We start from the raw sequence: 18163 nt of genomic DNA on the forward strand, positions 1-18163 counted from the left end.
TGTATTTTTCTCAGACATATACTTTTATTATTATCTTGATGTGTAGAGAGATATTTTTTAAACCTAACCAATGTGTAACAATCATTTCAATCTCCGATTGATTTGGAAATGTTCTACTCACTTATCTAAATTTTTTTAGCGTGGTGCATCATTTCTGTTTATTTATAAAATTTCTTTAAAGAGTTTGTGAGATCATCGTAACTGCAACACGTTTAGAGCGTACGATCAATGCTAATTATAAATGACACTTGTGCATTACTTATTTTTGTTTTTATAACATTGTTTCTAACACAAATATTAACATTGTATCTTTGTCCTGCTCGGTTAAACATGTACATAACGTGTTTTCGCAATTTTCGTGATAATGGTTGCATGGTGAAGCAAGTATTACTGATGACATTAGTTACATGAGTTTTTATAAATATCGAGCGAATTATATATAGGATATTTTTCTTGATCCAGTCGATGTACGAAGGAACACGAATGTACACATACACAGTAGGAAAGTCGTGAGAATCAGCACGAGCAACCGCCTATGATACAATTCTGACGAGTTTTCCATAACGGTCAAGGGACCGCCCGAGTCGTCCTGCAAAACAAAATAAAAGTGTTCCATATTTTTTTTCCTAAAAAAAGCATTACTGACTCGTGCATGCATAAAACGAGTTAAATTCTCGCGTAACACTTGTAAAACAATATAGCTGTGTTTCCTTGCAAATCTCTCTCTCTCTCTCTCTCTGTCTCTCTCTCTCTCTCTCTCTTTCTCAAATCGTGGCGTAAATATTAATTTTAACCATCCATCAGATACTGATTTCATTTCCTGGACTCTGTATCGCTTATCATTCTGACAAATTGCTAATCATACTGGTGGAATTACCTAAGTTGCTAAATATAGATCTTATCATTTCTGCATTTCGCTCTTGTAGCTTCACCGAGATTGCTTCGAGTAATTTAATATATGTGATGTGGCCGTTGTTGCAATATATGTAACCATCGCATTTGGTTTCAAGCGCTTGCTATTAAAGGGGAACAGATAGCGAATACAACGTATATTGATAATACTGAATGTATTTCAAGATAAAAGAATTTTCTTAGATCGTCAATAGAGTCGGAATGTCACCTGGATACCTAGTTTTCTCGCGTTGTCCCCGATAAGCCCGATGTTTACGGGAATGCTTAATCATTGCAATTACAAGTATCGTTCACGAAGGCGATAAGTACACTACCGAGTGCCGACTTTCTTTTCGAGAGAACAAGTGCAAAGATCACTCTGCGTTTCCAAAGTTGATTCATCCGCTTCTTAGTGGTAGAGCAGTAGATAACGAGTATTGTGTATTTTTCTCAAGTTTGCGTTGCAGGGGAAATCTTGATCAGAAGCTTCGCCATACGTTTTCGAGTGTGCTGAAGAAAGCAGCGTTTTCGAAATTTCACGTAGATCTTCAACGGCTACACCCGTCACGGTGCGATGGGCGAATTGTACGTTGTTTTTATCCAATTAGGATAAAGTAGCCGTCAGTTAATGTGGCGTATCTCAGGGGGCGTCATAACCCATTACGGAGGCATCTGGTTGAGTGACCTTCCGATCGATGTAGCTGGACGGATGCGAAACTGCATCCAAGGCGACGTTGGCTCGGGTCCAGACACTTCGAAAGTCTTGTACGTGCTGATAATACTGCGAAGGTACGCTTTCTTTTACGATGCAAAGTTAAACGACGTGCTCTTAAGGCGGTCGCGTGGCGCGTTCTGAATAATTTCATGTTAATTTGGATCTTTAAATTTCTCGTCTCTCTCGTCACGTGATTCTAAAAAAGCCTTCGCGTCACCCTTAAGTGCGTTTCAGCGACGTATAAAGTCCAAAGTTACATTACAGACACAAAATCGAGGCCAATACGATGTATAATTGGTGAGGACTCGTATTAATACTTCATCGTTCGCGCGATATTGATATTCGACGTCCAATTTTCGAATTTCCCATGCAAGGACCGGCGTTTATTGAAAAACTCGTTTCACAGATTGCATATTGCGAACGTATGCGACACGCGATATAAATGAAAATATCTCCGAAAAATTTCCTCCGTGTAGCGAGGTGGAGCTGTACACGGTATTCTGCCGGGAATTTTACCGTGTTGCGGCGAGCAACGTAGTCCCATCAGAGACTACGAGATGCAAGATGTATTACGTGTGCGCTGTGTATGTGTGTGTGTGTGTGTGTGTTTTCGTTGATATCTGAAAATATAAAATTCTATATACATTCCAATTTCCTGTGACGTTTATGAAAGTGGGAGATAATGCTTCTTTATGCAGTAATACGCGAACCAGGATATATATAATATAACCAAGATGTAGAATTATGATTCATGAAGGACGGCAATCACGCCGCATAGAAAAGTGTTCGAAGAAAGATTCTTGCGTCGCAGCCAAGTTTTATAAAGAGTCGGACCCTCGAACTCCTGGAGTAGACGGAAGAGTGCGCCAAGTTCCTCGGTATTTGTACACTTCATTCCGACGAACAGCTTGGCAATGTCGCCGCCGGATTCGGTTGTCCTGGGAACGTCATTCTTCTTTATCACGAAATCTTGACAGACAGCCGCGAGAACGACATCTGGATGCCAAGGTAGGGGTCGATCGATTCTCCCCTACCTAATGGAATGCAGTCTGGCTTATAGTACTTAAGATCAAACTGCCGAGCGATAAGTAGATAATCACGTGCTGAGAGTTTACACGAGAGGATCCTGTACAGGGGTGACCATCGGGGGTCGAGATTTGTTTTCAGATCTGTAGCTTTCGAAACAAAGCAAAATGCGATATCGAGTTGATGGTGCTATATTTAAACGGCATTCCTAGTTCCCCCCCCCCCATCTCGCAAGCAGAAGATGAGCTCGAAGGTTCGCATTCTTTGATCAATAAAATTTTGACCTGGAAGTTCCGCTCTCTATCGTAATATCCTGCCGCAGCAGTTGCGTCGGCGAGATAGGAGGGTCGATCGATCCTGCCGAGCAAGAAGCGATATTGAGAACCGCTGTTCCAGGACTCACCTGCGTCCGACGACCCCACATCCGGAGTTTCTCATCGATCATGCAGGTAGCGAAACAGTTAAACTCACATGTACGATCCTGCGCTCGGCTAGTCGACAAACATAGTCCTGAAACTATACAGAATCCTGAAATTACTCGAATTCATCAATGCAGATTGTATGCGCTAAGGGTAAAAACTTGTCGAGAAACAACATGCGTCTGATTATAAGCTGTAATTACATTTCTGCTATCTCTCTTGAACGTCGGTGGCAACTGTAAAATTTCCGACCGTGAATCATTATTATATTTTATATAAAATCATTTCTTATATACACATTTTTCATTAATACTTTTATTAGTATTTTTATTAACACAATTTTAGTAGGGAGTCGGTTTAGAAAAATTTTAATCTATGACGAATGTTGATGTAACCTATCTATGTGACTCCATATTTTTCACGGATTTTTATCCGTAAGAATATCCGGACTGTTTCTCTTAATTACGCAAAGATAGCAATTATTATGTGCACATACAAGTTGGAGCGTATGCAAGTCACATCCGCGTAACGCGTTTAGGAGAATTAAAGGCGACGTAAATCCGAGCAAACAAACTTGCGAGAACTCCTCGCACCGTAATTCTTAACAATTATACGTACCACCCGAGGGAACAGAAAGTCCCGTAGAAAGCTGCAGCGCGAGGAGGAAATGTAAGAAAATACGTAGCTGCTTTTTCCGGGATTCGGATTATAATTGCGCGTCTCACGTGATAATTGCTTGAAGCGTGCGAGCGTATTATTTCCTACACTATTATTTGCTCATCGATCTCCTCCTTGGATTTGTTTCTTATTCGCATCAAGGTATTTTAGTTTTTAATCTCGTGCACAGACGAGACAATTCGTGCGCAGAGTCTGTGCACGAATTGCGTCGAATTGCGCGGTTCAGCCGGGCGTTTTCACTATCTCTACGACGTCGTAAAAGCGAAGCCTACCGGCGCGATGTGTCGTCCCTCCGCAAACTACTTTTCTATTCAATTCGGATTTGATGCCTGATGAATATCTTTCAACGATGCGTTCGTTAAACTTTTGTCTCTTTCTTCGCGAGCGCAGCCGGTACTCGTTAATCAACACGATTCATTCGTCCGCAAAAGGTCAACCGCAAACACAATATTTCTTTTTTTCTTGGCGATTGTCATTGTCTCGTTAAAGGCAAGCAAGTATGCTAAAGTACTCGATTGTTTTCGTCTATTTCGTATTTCAATATTTGCGACGAGAATTGATTTTTTCTGGTGTACGCGAAATAATAAATATAACAGCGTAAAATAATATTAATAAGCATTTGAACAATGTGATATCCACATGTATCCCGAGAAAATTTACGCCTACATTCGGACATATAATGCGTATTACATGTATTAATTCAATTTCCGCGCGCATTACATTAAAATATTGATTTCAGTCGTTCCGTTAATTATTTCAAGTTATATTATATGCTTTGAAATCCAATTGATGTACGACGGGACGCGTGTGTACACAGCAGGATATTTCGTGTCAGAACAGTGTGCTGACCACGAGACGAGTCCTACGAGTTTTCCATCGACCATCAGAGGCCCGCCGGAATCACCCTGAAAAAGTAAAACGACACAATTTCTTAGTAATTATCCAGGCGTTGCATCGTCAGAGTTTAACCGAAAAGAAACCGAATTTATAGGAGGCAATTTCTTTTACAGTTAATCCGCGCTTCCCCATGATTAAACTGAAAATATATTTTTTATTAATATAAAAAATGTATTTGTTATCTTCGTTATACTTTATTGCGTCTCGTTATCGTCGTCGGCACAAGTTTAATTGCGTTAATACTAAACGTCTCGACGAGCTTGCGTCGTTCAGTCCGTTTTCCTCCCGTCGGCGTCTTGCCGCAAATTATTAAATTAAATCACGGAACGGTGATTAGGGGATGTACGATACTCTCTATTAATAATACCAAATAACTAAACGGCGATGCGGCGATCGATGCGTGATAATCGTCGGGTCGTATACATACGGACGCTTCGTATTTATTTTACTGATAAGGGGAAGAAGGAGAAGATAGTAATCGGCGCGTGTTCAAATGATTGTACTCGTAACAACTGATACAACGTGTACTCCTGATAAATATTTAGGAATAAGCGTGTCAAGGACTATTTAGAGCACGTTGTGCAACTCGAAACACACGCGTTACACGTTGAGACATTGTACTCACAAGTCATTAGGACGGGTAAAGGCGAGTTGAGGTACTTCGCGTGAGAAGAATAGTGCGGGCTAAGTAGTTAACGACTGTACCTGGCCAGACGGCGTAAAATTGCACGTACGACCAACACTAACGACGGCGATACGTTGCAACGTTTTGTAAATAGCTTACCTTGCACGAACCTTTCTCCACGGTAGGGTCATTTGCACAGATTTGCGTGTTGTATATGATCCTTGATCGCTCCTTGTACATAGCTTTGCAGTGAGCTTGATCGGCTATCTTGATGCTCACGATGTGTAATTGTTTCGTCTTTTTTCCATTATGCTGTGAGTAAAAAAAAAAAAATATATATATATATATACAGGGTGCTAAATTTCAAACGTAACAGGTGAAAATCTTGAAAACTATGAAAGATATTAAAAATAGCTAAAACAGGTGTTCCATGATTTCGAAGGGGAAAGAGAATGGCATTATCAGTTTTTTATTCGGAGAGCATTTTCAAGATCAGTTGAAGGTCAACTTTATTTTTTAAAATAGAAAGCCCAATTTTTTATTATATCTTTTTTTTCTACCAATTAATTTGAACAACTTTTGTCTGAAACATTTTTTATTTGTCCAATATTTTTTGAAATATTTAAGGAAAACATGGTAACTTTTTCAACATTTAACTTACGATATCTCGCTAACTATTCGTCGAAAGAAAAAAATAGTATTAGACTGTTTTACTTTATTCTATCTATCAAGAATATATTACTATAATAGTGCCCTAACTTTTGTTAACTTATCGACCATTGGGAATTTAAAAATTATTAAATTAACGAAAATTAGGGCACTATTATAGTAATAGTGGTAGAAAGAGAAGATATAATAAAAAATGGGGCTTTCTATTTTAAAAAATTAAGTTGATCTTCAACTGACCTTGAAAATGCCTTCCACATAAAAAACTGATAATGCCATTCTCTTTCCCTTTCGAAATCATGGAACACGTGTTTTAGCTTTTTTTAATATCTTTCATAGTTTTCGAGATTTTTTACCTGTTACGTTTGAAATTTAGCAGTCTATATATATCATATCACGTAAGGCACGGCGAATCGGTTTAAAAGACGGCTTTCAGAGAAACAATTTGCTGCATTTCTTATAACGCCTCCCCAGGCGTGAATTTATGAGAATCAGGAGAAAATGATTCAATTTTGGAATGACATAAATCGACGACATCCGTTGATCCACGTGATGAGATTTCTTTTTTTCTCGTGGAATTTTGTGGTGAATGTTTATTCACAGTAATATTCTTGCCGACAATACTCGAATTGACAGAGAAAAATTGGACGTATTTGAACATGCACGTATATGTCAATATCCATGAAGAGGTAAACTTTTTAGAGAATTCACCTGTAATCTGCCGTATCCCGATACGACTGCTGTCGCCCCAGCCTTAACGATTTCATCCTGTCGCGGTAATATGACAGGATGTACCAAGAAGGAAAACACGAATGGCGTTTGCACCTGAAAATGCATCTTTTATGTACATTTCTTGCCAAATCGTACTTCGAAGGTCGCTCGATTTGTGTGGATGATGCGTCTATTCTTTGTAATTAATCAACATTACCTTGATCGACATTACCTTAATCAGAGCGATATCGTTAATCCACGAATCTGTACGATTATATTTTTCGTGTATGTAGCTAGACTCGAGGAGATGCGTTGAGAATGGCAGTCGTAAATCAATTGTCCCCACAACTGCCGAGAGAAGTTTGATGTCTTTCCTACAAAGTACGTCGCATTATTTAACATCAGTGTGTGCTTCTTGAAATCTATCTTTTCGCGAAGTTCACGTTCGGAGCATTCCTCATTGTCGCACTTACTCGAACATACAGTGAGCGCAGGTCAGTATGTAGTATTTATTAAGTATAACGCCACCACAGAAGTTATGTTGCGTTTTAATCTTCTGTAGAGATACCTAGGAAAATTAAAGATAAACGTGCACATTACTGGTGCCACCTCCGATATCTTTAATCTTCACATATGTTGTCAAGGACATGGCCCTGAGTAACTTCCGAAAGGTTGTAATGTTGGTTAACTATATTCATAGGTAGAATATTAATTATTAATTAATGTATTGGGTTGGCAACTAAGTGATTGCGGATTTTAAATAAGAATGAAAATTCAAAATTTTAAATTTGCTTTTTTAAATTTTTTTCAATGCATGTATGCGATATATTGAGCTTCTCTGCAATATCACGTGTTGTGCTATGACGATCTGAATCAATAATGGCCTTGATATGGATCTCATCGACTTCAACTGGACGGCCAGATCGTTGAGCATTTTTCAATGAAAAATCACCAGAACGAAATCTGGCAAACCAATTTTGACACTGCCTTTCTTTCAAGGCTTCATTCCCATATACGGCACATAACTTCTTGTGTGCTTGCGATGCGTTCTTGCCTTTTCGGAAATAATACAATAAAATATGTCTCAAGTGCACGTCTTGCTCTTCCATTTTTAAATTGGGATAAAAACAAAACTAAAGAACTAATCGACATAATTTTTGTATTAAATTAAAGGTAGAAGTTCAAACAATAAGAAAAAAATATAGGTTAGGTACTTTGAACACGTTAACGAAACAAAAGAAAGTATACAATCCATCTGTCGACAAAATCCGCAATCACTTAGTTGCCAACCCAATATTATAATTAATTAATTAATATTAATTAATGTATTTAATATGAGCGAGGGAGGGATTCCTTCTCCTTCAAAAGGGAAACCTAATTCTACCCTATGTTATTATAACTTTAGCTTCTAAGCGGATAAACTTTTAATACGATATGCCCATTTTTTCAAACTTTAGTAACATAGCAATCTACATATTTATCAAAGTAAATTGTATTCATGATAACTCGAGATACATATTATTGCACTTCCGCTTGCGCGGAATTTTTGATCGCAATTCGTGGTATTCCCGATATATTCACTCGACTTGCTCTCGCGGCCAAAATAAGAGAAACATTTATAAACCAAGAAACACGTTTCATGGAGTTTTGCGAGGAACGCAGAACAAAGAAGAAAAACAGTAACGTAATCGATTCAAATCTCGCCGTCCATCCACGACATGTTCTCTCAGTACATTGGCTCGTGTGCGCTCTTTTATCTTCAACTTATTGATTCGTCGTCCAGAAGATTGTGCTCTTCTTTCTCTCTTCTATCATCTTCCTGCATTAATTTTCTATTATTCTCTTTGCGAGTACGGAAACGGTCGCGATATTGATTAATATCTCTGCGAAATGCGATCTTTCGACGCGCTATCACAATATGCAGCAACAATATATATTGTTATTTGTATCATATATTCACACACGCATACACAACTCTGTGCGCAACGAAAAAATTAATATTATTATTATTATTATTATAGATGTATAACGTTGTTATATTACATTTAGCCTATCTTTTAAATCGACTCAGTTTTCAATAAACGCGGAGATGATTACGCACGGACTTATTTATTTCGAAACTGATCAAATTACGTCAATTTCTACATTGTTGGACAAAACATTTAGCGAGAATTTTGAGAGCAGCTTACTTGATACGGAACTTCGCCCGGCTCAGCGTTCCTTCCTCCTACAATTCTGGGTTCCAATTGAGCTGAGTTTGTAGAATTTATTATTATTCGTAAATTTGCACCAAATTGGACAATTATATCAAAAGTCAACTCTTTTTGTTAAGTTACTCACCGTGAGAAGCACTCAACGAAAGAATTAATAACAATAGCGTTAATGTCATAGTTATTCGTTTCCCGCGACGTTGTCTATATTGTGTAATCCAATGAAATATTTACCTTTGCGATACCTCGGTTTACTTATATCGACTTTATCGCTAACATATCTAGTTTTAAAGTGCGACTTGGCAAATCTGATTGCAGTGGATAAAACAGCATTTAGCAGATTACTGCCCCACTTTGTATTATCATAATTGATAAGTATACTTTTGTGCTTTTTATACAGGATACTTGATGATAACACATAAATCTATCGTGTAGATTAGATCAATCTAAACAAATAATATCTCCACCGTTTTGCGGACAATTACGTAAAATTTTGAATTATTGTTTAAAGAAAATTAATATTCTGTGCGCAACAAAAAAATTAATATTATTATTATTATTATACTATTATTATTATTATTATAGATGTGTTGCGTTGTTATATTACATTTAGCCTATCTTTTAAATTGACTCAGTTTTCAATAAACGCGGAGATGATTACGCACGGATTTATTTATTTTGAAACTGATCACACGTGATAATACGCAAATGAATATTAATCTTCTTTCTTGAAATTTTTAGATCGTTTTAAGATAATTTATCAACAAAAAAAATTATTTATTAGGACAATATGAGCAGAATATAAGCATAGAAAAATATTTATTAGAACAATTAGAGATTAATAAGATAGTAAGTTTATTAAGAGTAATTAAATTTATTTAATAGTTTATATAATAAGATTTTTTTATTCTGGATGAATTTCGAAAGACGATGTTGTGTGACGATGATATTTACGACCGCAGGAGTTCCATTTTACATTTTACCCGAAAGAGTCATTATAAAGTGTTATTACGAACAAACATATATCGCGAAATTTAAATAGATACATATATATATATATATATATGTAATGTATATATACGTAAAATATATATACGTAAAATTTAAATCCTAGTCTACATATATATAAAATTTAAATGGATCCATTACTTAGTGATAGCGTTTTTTCTCGAAAATAGGATTTTCCTTTATATCTCCTCTCTTACCGTTTGCGTTAAAAAATCTGTTATATAATTGCACACCTTGCGCGCTATCCTCGTATTCTTCTCGTCGCACAATGCTCCGTGAGTTCTTTTTGTTTGAAGAATTTAATGTCGTTGTGTGAAGTGTGTTCCGTATCTCAGGATTACCAGCTGAACGTGACATGCAGTGCAGCAAGTTGAATGTAACACTACAGGAAACTTGTAACATGGAAGTAACGTAACAATGCACTCCGTCAAAGTTTGTTACGATTAAGAACTTCGCCAATATTGTACGATCTATCTAATGAGGAATTTTGTGAAGTGGGTTAAACAGCTTGAGGCTATTCTTGCCATATCACTTACACTTTTACGCGGATAAAGGAGGGAATATTTGAAGTGTCATCGATACTGATAATCACCGTCTGCAACTCAATTGGGATTTACCCAGATCGATGTAAATGTTAATACAAGTAACGTATTAAATACTGACCATATGCTATTTTATTTATAACAAATGTCTCTGTACAATCGCTAAACATTCGACTTAATCCTGCTCGCTCAAATTCAATAGACAGAGGAGGAAGAGGAGGAGAGGAGGAAAAATATTCAGGACATAGTCGATACTCTTATAGTTGGCACGTCATTTATCTTCAGACTAAACTGAAATAGGCTTCATAATTAACTAGGAGTTGATTGTATCTTCTGTCGAATCTGTCGATTAATGTTCCCTTCTTCTTCTTACCGAAACGAGATTATCGGTTTTGCTGACTGTGCACCAAGTTATCACTCGTGACTGTCGATCCTAGATCCTCGTTAACGTTTTAATGCTCCGGTGAAGTGCAGTGGGCCATCATGAGTTGTTTGTAGATGGAGTGCGGTCGAGAGGACGTCGAGAAACGAGCGGATCCGTCCGTTTCGCTGTTGGCCGTCATATCGCGATAGAGAGCGAGCCGTTTGAATTTGCATGAGGTCGCGTTGGTGACGAGAAAGAAAAAGAAAAGATAGGCAGATAGATAGATAGAGAGAGAGAGAGAGAGAGAGAGAGAGAGAGAGAGAGAGACAGGCGGGGGATGGGGAGCGAAAAGAGCAGCTGCTACTTTTCATTACAACCCGCCGTTTATTCCACGGCGCTCCGCATTTCGGATTAGCGATAATTGCGCTCGTAGTCGCGGCACTTTCATCGCCGATCTTTATTCGCGCGCGACGCAGCCGGGTTTTAAATTTATTAACACGGAAACCATGCTCGCGGGACACGTACTCTTCTGCCTGCAGTAGACACCGCCATATTATAAAATAACAATGTGCGCGATATTGTGCCCCTATCGATTACGTCGTATCAGAGTGCCTCTCGCACTCCCGGGAGATGTTCATGTGTGCGCGTATGCAAGTTATCGGAACATCGAGTGAACTTATTCGAATTTGCAACAAGTATTAGTTCGATATCCTGTTGAGACAGCGAAGTTCGAGCCGCGCATAAATTCCGCGATATTCTCGTTGCTCGAAGTTCGCATGTTTCTACGGCAGACAGCAGCAGCGGTGGGTGTAACGCGGATTGGACGTGGGGCACGAATTTCAAGAGCTCTCAGTGACTACGGCTCAATATCGTATCCGAAGGTCTTGAAAAATAAAGATACACGTTTTCGACGAAAGAGATAAAGAGAGAGAGAGAGAGAGAGAGAGAGAGAGAGAGAGAGAGAGAGAGAGAGAGAGAGAGAGAGAGAGAGAGCACCTACAAAGAAGTATTCTATTTGTAAAGTGATTTTTCTCATAGTCTTATATTCTAAGCGAAGCCTTTTACAGAAAAAGGATTCCTCTTTCGATAAAACGATTACAGCGATTAAACCATTAATCTAAAATTGATTAGATATTATTCTATTTTCCTCTCATTTCAAGAGGATTTCCTCTTATATCAATTAATTTTCCTCTCATATGAAGAGGAATATGTTGATTTGCATGTCGGCTTTTTCTGTTCAATCAAGCTCTACCTCCAGACATGAACGAAAAAATAACCATATGCTCATGGGTCAGAATATTTGAAATATTTTTTTAAAAAAGGTATGTGTGTGTTGCTGTAACATATAACGAAGATAATTTTAAATTTACCGATATTTGGTCAAATACAGTTTATAATCTATTGCAAGAGTTTGAATAATATATTCTTTCTTTTAACTTCCATACAATTGGTTATGACGAACATCTTTGTAGCTATAAAGTCCATAACAAAACTGACTGGAAATTTATTTGTTATGATGATTTTATTTCATTCGTGCCTACTTATTGTAGAACTGGAGCCAGAAGTACATCTACATATATATATATATATTACTTTTCGCTACACATTATAATAATTTTTTTCAAATTAACTAGTATGACCAGTAAGAATAAAGTACAGTAAGAATAAATAATAATCCTCTTAAAAAAAGATTAAATAATCTGTGTGTAAGAGAAAATTTATATTAAAATCAATAAGATTTGTACTATACATATAACATATAATCCCTCTAACTTTAAAAATAATGTATTTATAATATTTTCCTTTTAATCTAAGAGGAATCCTCTCTTGAGGCCATATATAAGAATAGAATCCTCTAAAATTTAAATGACTCCGCTTATTCTGAAATTATTTTTCTTCGGGTGTAGGGAGCGTTGGGGGGAAGAGGAGAAAAGATAACGAGTCAGTATACCGATATAATTGTCCGTACACAACGCTGGTATTCTGCATCGGTGAATTGCGATAAGTCGAAAGTACGGCCATTTATCCTTCTCTGGTTTTAGGCTTGTCACGCGCGAGCGCACGCTTCGCCGTGACATTTTTACGGCTTGACATGCGAGCTCGATTTGATTTGAGGTCTCCATGAGACGCACGTTGAAACATCATTCCGATTGACATCGCAACAACGACTATAATAATTTATGATGGAAGCGGTTTTCGGCGAGATTATTAGATCGACCGCGTTGATACGACAAGAATATTCTTGCCAAGAATATCGCGGAATATAGAGGGATATGCGCGCAGATGGATAGTATGCGCCTGCAGGAAACGAGCTTTCGATCCTCTCTCAAATCCAATATGTCCGCGTGATGGATTCTCGTTTCAACGTGGAACGACCGTGTGAGAGAGCGAAACTAATCGCGTTCCTTGGCTCGCGCGCGTTCCCGCTGCCGATCGTGCCATTATTCGATTCATCGTGTATCGATAAATCTTGACTACCACGGGAGTTCTTAATTCACGAGCTTATCGGGCCCGGCGTTTTATCGACGGAGGGCGGAGGGGCGACGCTTCGCGTAAGCGTCGGCTTTCATCGCCTCCTCGTGATTAATTAACGTTTTGAATGAACACCGCGCGCGTACAAAGTTGAGTCGCGCTCCGTTTATTTATCCCACTTCTCTCTCCCCGCTTCGGCTATTTTCTTTGTCTCGCGCATCTCGCCTCAGGAAAAGAGACCGCCTCATTCATTTCAATTTTACTCTCGTGAACTCTCGGACGAGATCGAGCGATGTTCTTAGCGTGGTCCTCTGAATGAATGCATCCGCACTTGCACACACACACACACATCGCGATTTTATTTTTACGCAGCTCTCGCCCTCATCCCTTACCGGCCTACGATATTCGATCGTTATCCGAGTAGACTCTTTTACGTATTAATATCCGTATTATTATAGTATTGTGCGTGTTAGCTGCTCCTCTCCTTAACGTGCGGCCTTCTAACGACGTAGTGCGCAACAATGCAGACACCGTTAAAGGAAAATACGGAACATCGTGGGCGCAACACGCGACCTCAAAGGATGATAACTCCCCCGGGCGCGAGAGGCGTAATCACGTCGACTCGTGTAAAGAGCGTTGGGGTGGAGTAAGCTCGCGGGGGCGGGAGGGGGGGTGCGACAGATCAATCGTCTAATATGAGCCGCGAGTATAACGCGTGTCCAATTATAACGACATAAGCGGGACGCAGGCGAAATAATTCATTCGAGTCGAGGGTACCGTGGGAGATGTTATTCACGCTCGAGTTAATCGATCTGCGCTCGTCGCCTAAGTATGTTATTATAACTGCGATGCTCAGGGCGCTCGCGTGGCGTTGGAACTCGAGAGATTCAATATCGCAGCGTGTCGTGCAACTCTTGGCCTCGTGCGCGAGGCGCGGGCCGCTATATTTCACGGACAAGTGACGGAAAGACGGAAACGAACTGCCGGATATTCGCCATAGGATCGTTTCCACTACTTCGCCTTGAAATGCAATGCAATCCAATCCGGAGATTGAGTATCGTTAAAACCACCGTTCGCTCTTCCACGGACGGATTTTTCGCCCGCGAGCTTTCTCATTCTTTAAAGTGTGCCCCGCATCCTCGATACATTTACGGCGTCGGGCACGCGTATGATATATCCGTCAGGTACGAATACGTGACCGTCGCCGAACGACGGAGGTAAGAAAAGTCATGCGCCGCGATATCGCGCTTCTCGTCAATTGCAATTGGCCACGTGCGCCCTCCGCCCTCCCTCCCACGTCGGGATATTTTATTTCACGTGTTCGCGACCTGAAGTTCGGGGGGCTCGAAAATTGTCTGTAAGTAAATAAACTGTCTGCAGCATCGGAGCCGGATAGAAACTTGCGAGGGTTTTATGAGATGACAAGCATAAACGAAACAATAATATCAAAAGGAGTCACTTCCTCAGGAGGAGAAATTACTTTGTCACACGGCGTGGAGTTTTCCTTCTTGATGAGATTAAAGCTTGCGCTCTCTTTTCTCCCTCTTTCTCTCTCTCTCTCTCTCTCTCTCTCTCTCTCTCTCTTTTTCCCCCTTGGACTATTACGCGCACGATACGCGCGTGTCCATACGTGGGAAAAGGATCGAGAGTAGAAATCGAACGCAATCGCTTTTAACGTTGAAAGCGCAACGTGAAAAGCGCGTCGCGAACTGGGTATTCGTACTCCTCTCCGCGGTACCGAGCGATTTTCTCTTCGATCGGCGCGATAGCACGTTTGCACGTCTGAAGCTCGCGCCTCAGAGTCGTAAAATGGATTTGGACGAACTCAAACGCTTCCTATTCTTTGCTCTGGTAACTCGAGGCATTGATCGTTCGCCGAGCGTGGAAGGAAAATTGATATTCGAACAGGAAGCGTTCCTTTCGAACGTCGCCGATACAAGGAGTTTTCCCGATAACGGCGCGTTCACGAGAAGCCTTTCCCTTCGTTGCTTCTCACCCTCGCGCGCGCGCGCGCGCGACTCGATCCGCCGACCGGTCGAGCTCCTTCGCGAGGAGCATTTCATTCGTCCTCTCCTTCCTCCTTCGCTCTATGCGCATTCCGTCGGAAAACTTGATGAGAAATTCTATGAGCGCGATATAGCACGGCTGTAAACGCGGCGCAATGCGTTTCCGGCGTATCGCGCTTCGCATCAGCGGCGGTTTACATCGGGCCCGTTTTCCATTCTTTTCGCCCACGGCGGCCACCCCTTTTCACCCCGGTGCAAAAATCCGCGCTATGCTTTCGCGTTTTTGTGGCTATAGTTTTCGGGCTATTACCCGTCGTTGCCTCGTATATTTCGCCTCGCGTTGAACTTTCATCAGTGGCGCGGATAACACGCCCCCACTGAGTGCTTTACAATGCTTGTTATCTCGATACTTCGTACGGACTATATTTTTTGTATTTTTTTCGCGTTCGTGGAATTATTTTCCCGCACCAGCAGCTTATGCATTAATGAGAGGAGCGACCGAATTTCTTGGTTAATCTCTTATCTCGTGTTCGTGAGTGTTTCGAATGTAATGAATTCCGGCCGAATTCACACTACTGGTCTGAAACGACCACAATTAATAAGATAATGGCATGCTGAGATTCTTTATTAGAAATTATGCTGTTGTATGTACATATGAATGTGCGGCGTAAGACTCCTCTCAATTCGAGGGTACTACGGGAGGAAAACTCGGGCACTTTGCTAAGAAAATAGGTGATATTAAATGGTCCGCTTGTAAAATATTTTTCATGTGTATCTTCACTTGCTGGTTTCTCTATTACCAGTTATCGGGCAATTATTAAGGCTAAACATTTACACATTTAAAAGTTATTTATTTATTTATTTTTTATTCCTACGTCTGATTAAATGTTAGTTATGACGTTAATTCCAAGTCACGTATAAATGATTTCGACGTTCGTCTTCGTAGAATCTTCGTAATTACAGATAAATGTAATTAGTTCATTGCGATTTCATCTATTCGGAGCTGACGGAAATTTTATTAACGTGACGGCTCGATTATATGCCGTCTCTTTTACAGAATCGATTACACAAAAATACGAATTACATCTTTTGTTTATTCAATTATTAATCAATTATATACGATTTACAACACACGCATTGCATTCGTGTAATATAGACGGCAGTTTGTATTCAAGCCATCAGCAGAACATTCGCCGCACAATGTGTGCCTGAGCTCGAACGTAATTAATGCATTTATCATTACGGGATTGGATGTATGCTATTAACATAATATGAATATAATTAACAGATCAAACACAGACGCGCCCGCAATCGCGGCGGATAAAAGAGTGGTTTTGTTACAAAAGCTTTGGTTCCATCTAGCAATTTAGGTATTGCGTGAGAACGTAGAAAATGCTCTGCCGAGATTAGTGGTAACTCGTCCAGGCAAAGCAGAATAATTTGCGTCGAGGGCGCTCCAGGGGTAACTTGGAAAAAGCTCCGGGCTTGCGCGAGCTTCGCAAGCACCATTCTATGTTATCGGTAGAGGTCTTCTTTACCCACCCACGAGTCGCTTATTTTTATCGACTGCAACTGTCGAAGCTATGCCGTACATCCTAAGGGATTAGAAATACGTGACAGGATATTGTGTAAAGCAATACGTCGGGGAATTTTTTATCCCATTTGATATTAACCTTTGTTAATTTATGTATCTGGATAAAAAAACCGTGCGCGATTTACATATTCGAGTATCGGTGGAGCGAAGACGATTCAAGAGCTTTCCTAGAGAGGACGTCACAGAAAAGCTCACCGTTAGCTTCAATGCAGCTCCTGCCAACTAATGCTCGTCTAGGACCTCGAAGGAGAACAATTGCGAGAACAATTGTGAGAAATGCAGTGCGAGAAATTGTTTATTCGTAATTCGAAAAATATATTCGAAGTATCAATGCGGTTTATATTTAATTTTAATTTTAAATTATATAGTTGCAGATTTGTTGCAGTTTTGCCGATGGATTTAATCAAGAGATAACAGAAGCGTTCTCATTTTTCTTTTCCGGGCGTATTCTCGGTGATATTTGCGATAAGAAAGTAAAGCAGGATACATCCATTCCACCTATTTTTCCGCTCCGTCGTTTAAATACGCCGTAAGGGTGCATGTCGATTCTCGAGCTATTGCGCGATTCTATCGAGGAGCCTCTAGAGAAGTTAATTGGCCGGTCCGACCTTCTCTCCCGCGAGGCCGCTACTGCAACAATGCAATTTATGTGTATGCCGCGGTCCATTCATGATTCTAAACGTCGATTTTGTCGAGGAAACGAAGGATCTTACATTTCAAGGAGATTCGAGCCGCCAATTATCCGAATATTCGTCTTTACGTCAAATAGGGTGGAAAGGAGATTCGTGGAGGAGGGAACGGAACAAGGACGTAGACTTTCGACTTAGATATAATTGCCGGATGAACATGTGGGGGATCAGTTCAGCTTCTCACTAACAGAAACACATACTAATTGTAAATAAGCGTAGAAACTTGCTCACTTTTATAGTTTATATTCTCTCTCGCGTGCGTTCCCTTTCTTGATTATTTCCATAAAATAAAGATTCATAATTCATATTATATTTACGGCAAGCAGACATGGTTTCCCATAAATTTTATTGTTACCTCATTTATTTTCAATGACAGCTTGTACAATGCTCTCTAAATATCGTCGCTTCTCTTTAGATTTCACACACATATGAATACGACACTTTAGCGTTGCTGTTTAGATTCCATGGGATTTAACATGCCGATATTTTACCTGTTCCTTCATATAGCTCCGTAGCGGATATTTACTATGAATCTTCCCCGCCAGATCAATGACCCGATAAGCTCCAAGTAATAACGTCATAAAAATCCAACGTACGATTATATATGTTTTATCGCTTCGGGTCGTTCTTTCTACGCTGTTAACCTACGC

General features: G+C 39.8%; 2 protein-coding genes across 2 annotated transcripts in view; one reads left to right on the plus strand and one right to left on the minus strand.

The window, feature by feature from the left end:
* hwt (SH2 domain-containing adapter heavyweight) overlaps positions 1-18163 on the plus strand; it is a 153899-nt gene that overhangs the window by 18564 nt on the left and 117172 nt on the right. The gene's annotated exons all lie outside the window — the stretch shown is intronic.
* LOC105188201 (chymotrypsin-2) lies at positions 3405-9299 on the minus strand. Its single transcript, XM_011149544.3, has 7 exons — positions 8969-9299; positions 8818-8879; positions 7102-7196; positions 6861-7002; positions 6629-6742; positions 5411-5563; positions 3405-4634 (listed from the first exon to the last, which is right to left on the minus strand). Exons 1-7 carry the CDS (start codon positions 9015-9017, stop codon positions 4491-4493), a joined length of 759 nt encoding a protein of 252 aa, XP_011147846.1. The 5' UTR covers positions 9018-9299; the 3' UTR covers positions 3405-4490.

This window comes from Harpegnathos saltator, unplaced genomic scaffold (genome assembly GCF_003227715.2).
Source record: "Harpegnathos saltator strain DR-91 unplaced genomic scaffold, Hsal_v8.6 scaffold33, whole genome shotgun sequence".
In the NCBI taxonomy this organism is placed as follows: Eukaryota; Metazoa; Arthropoda; class Insecta; order Hymenoptera; family Formicidae; genus Harpegnathos; species Harpegnathos saltator.

Excerpts from the sequence above, each read along its gene's own strand:
- LOC105188201 (XM_011149544.3), bottom strand. The coding sequence starts at position 9,017 with ATGACATTAACGCTATTGTTATTAATTCTTTCGTTGAGTGCTTCTCAC. Across the intron at positions 6,743-6,860 it reads ACGATATCGCTCTGATTAAG|GTGCAAACGCCATTCGTGTT; the intron begins GTAATGTCGATC and ends ATGCATTTTCAG. Across the intron at positions 4,635-5,410 it reads TGGAGAAAGGTTCGTGCAAG|GGTGATTCCGGCGGGCCTCT; the intron begins GTAAGCTATTTA and ends TTACTTTTTCAG.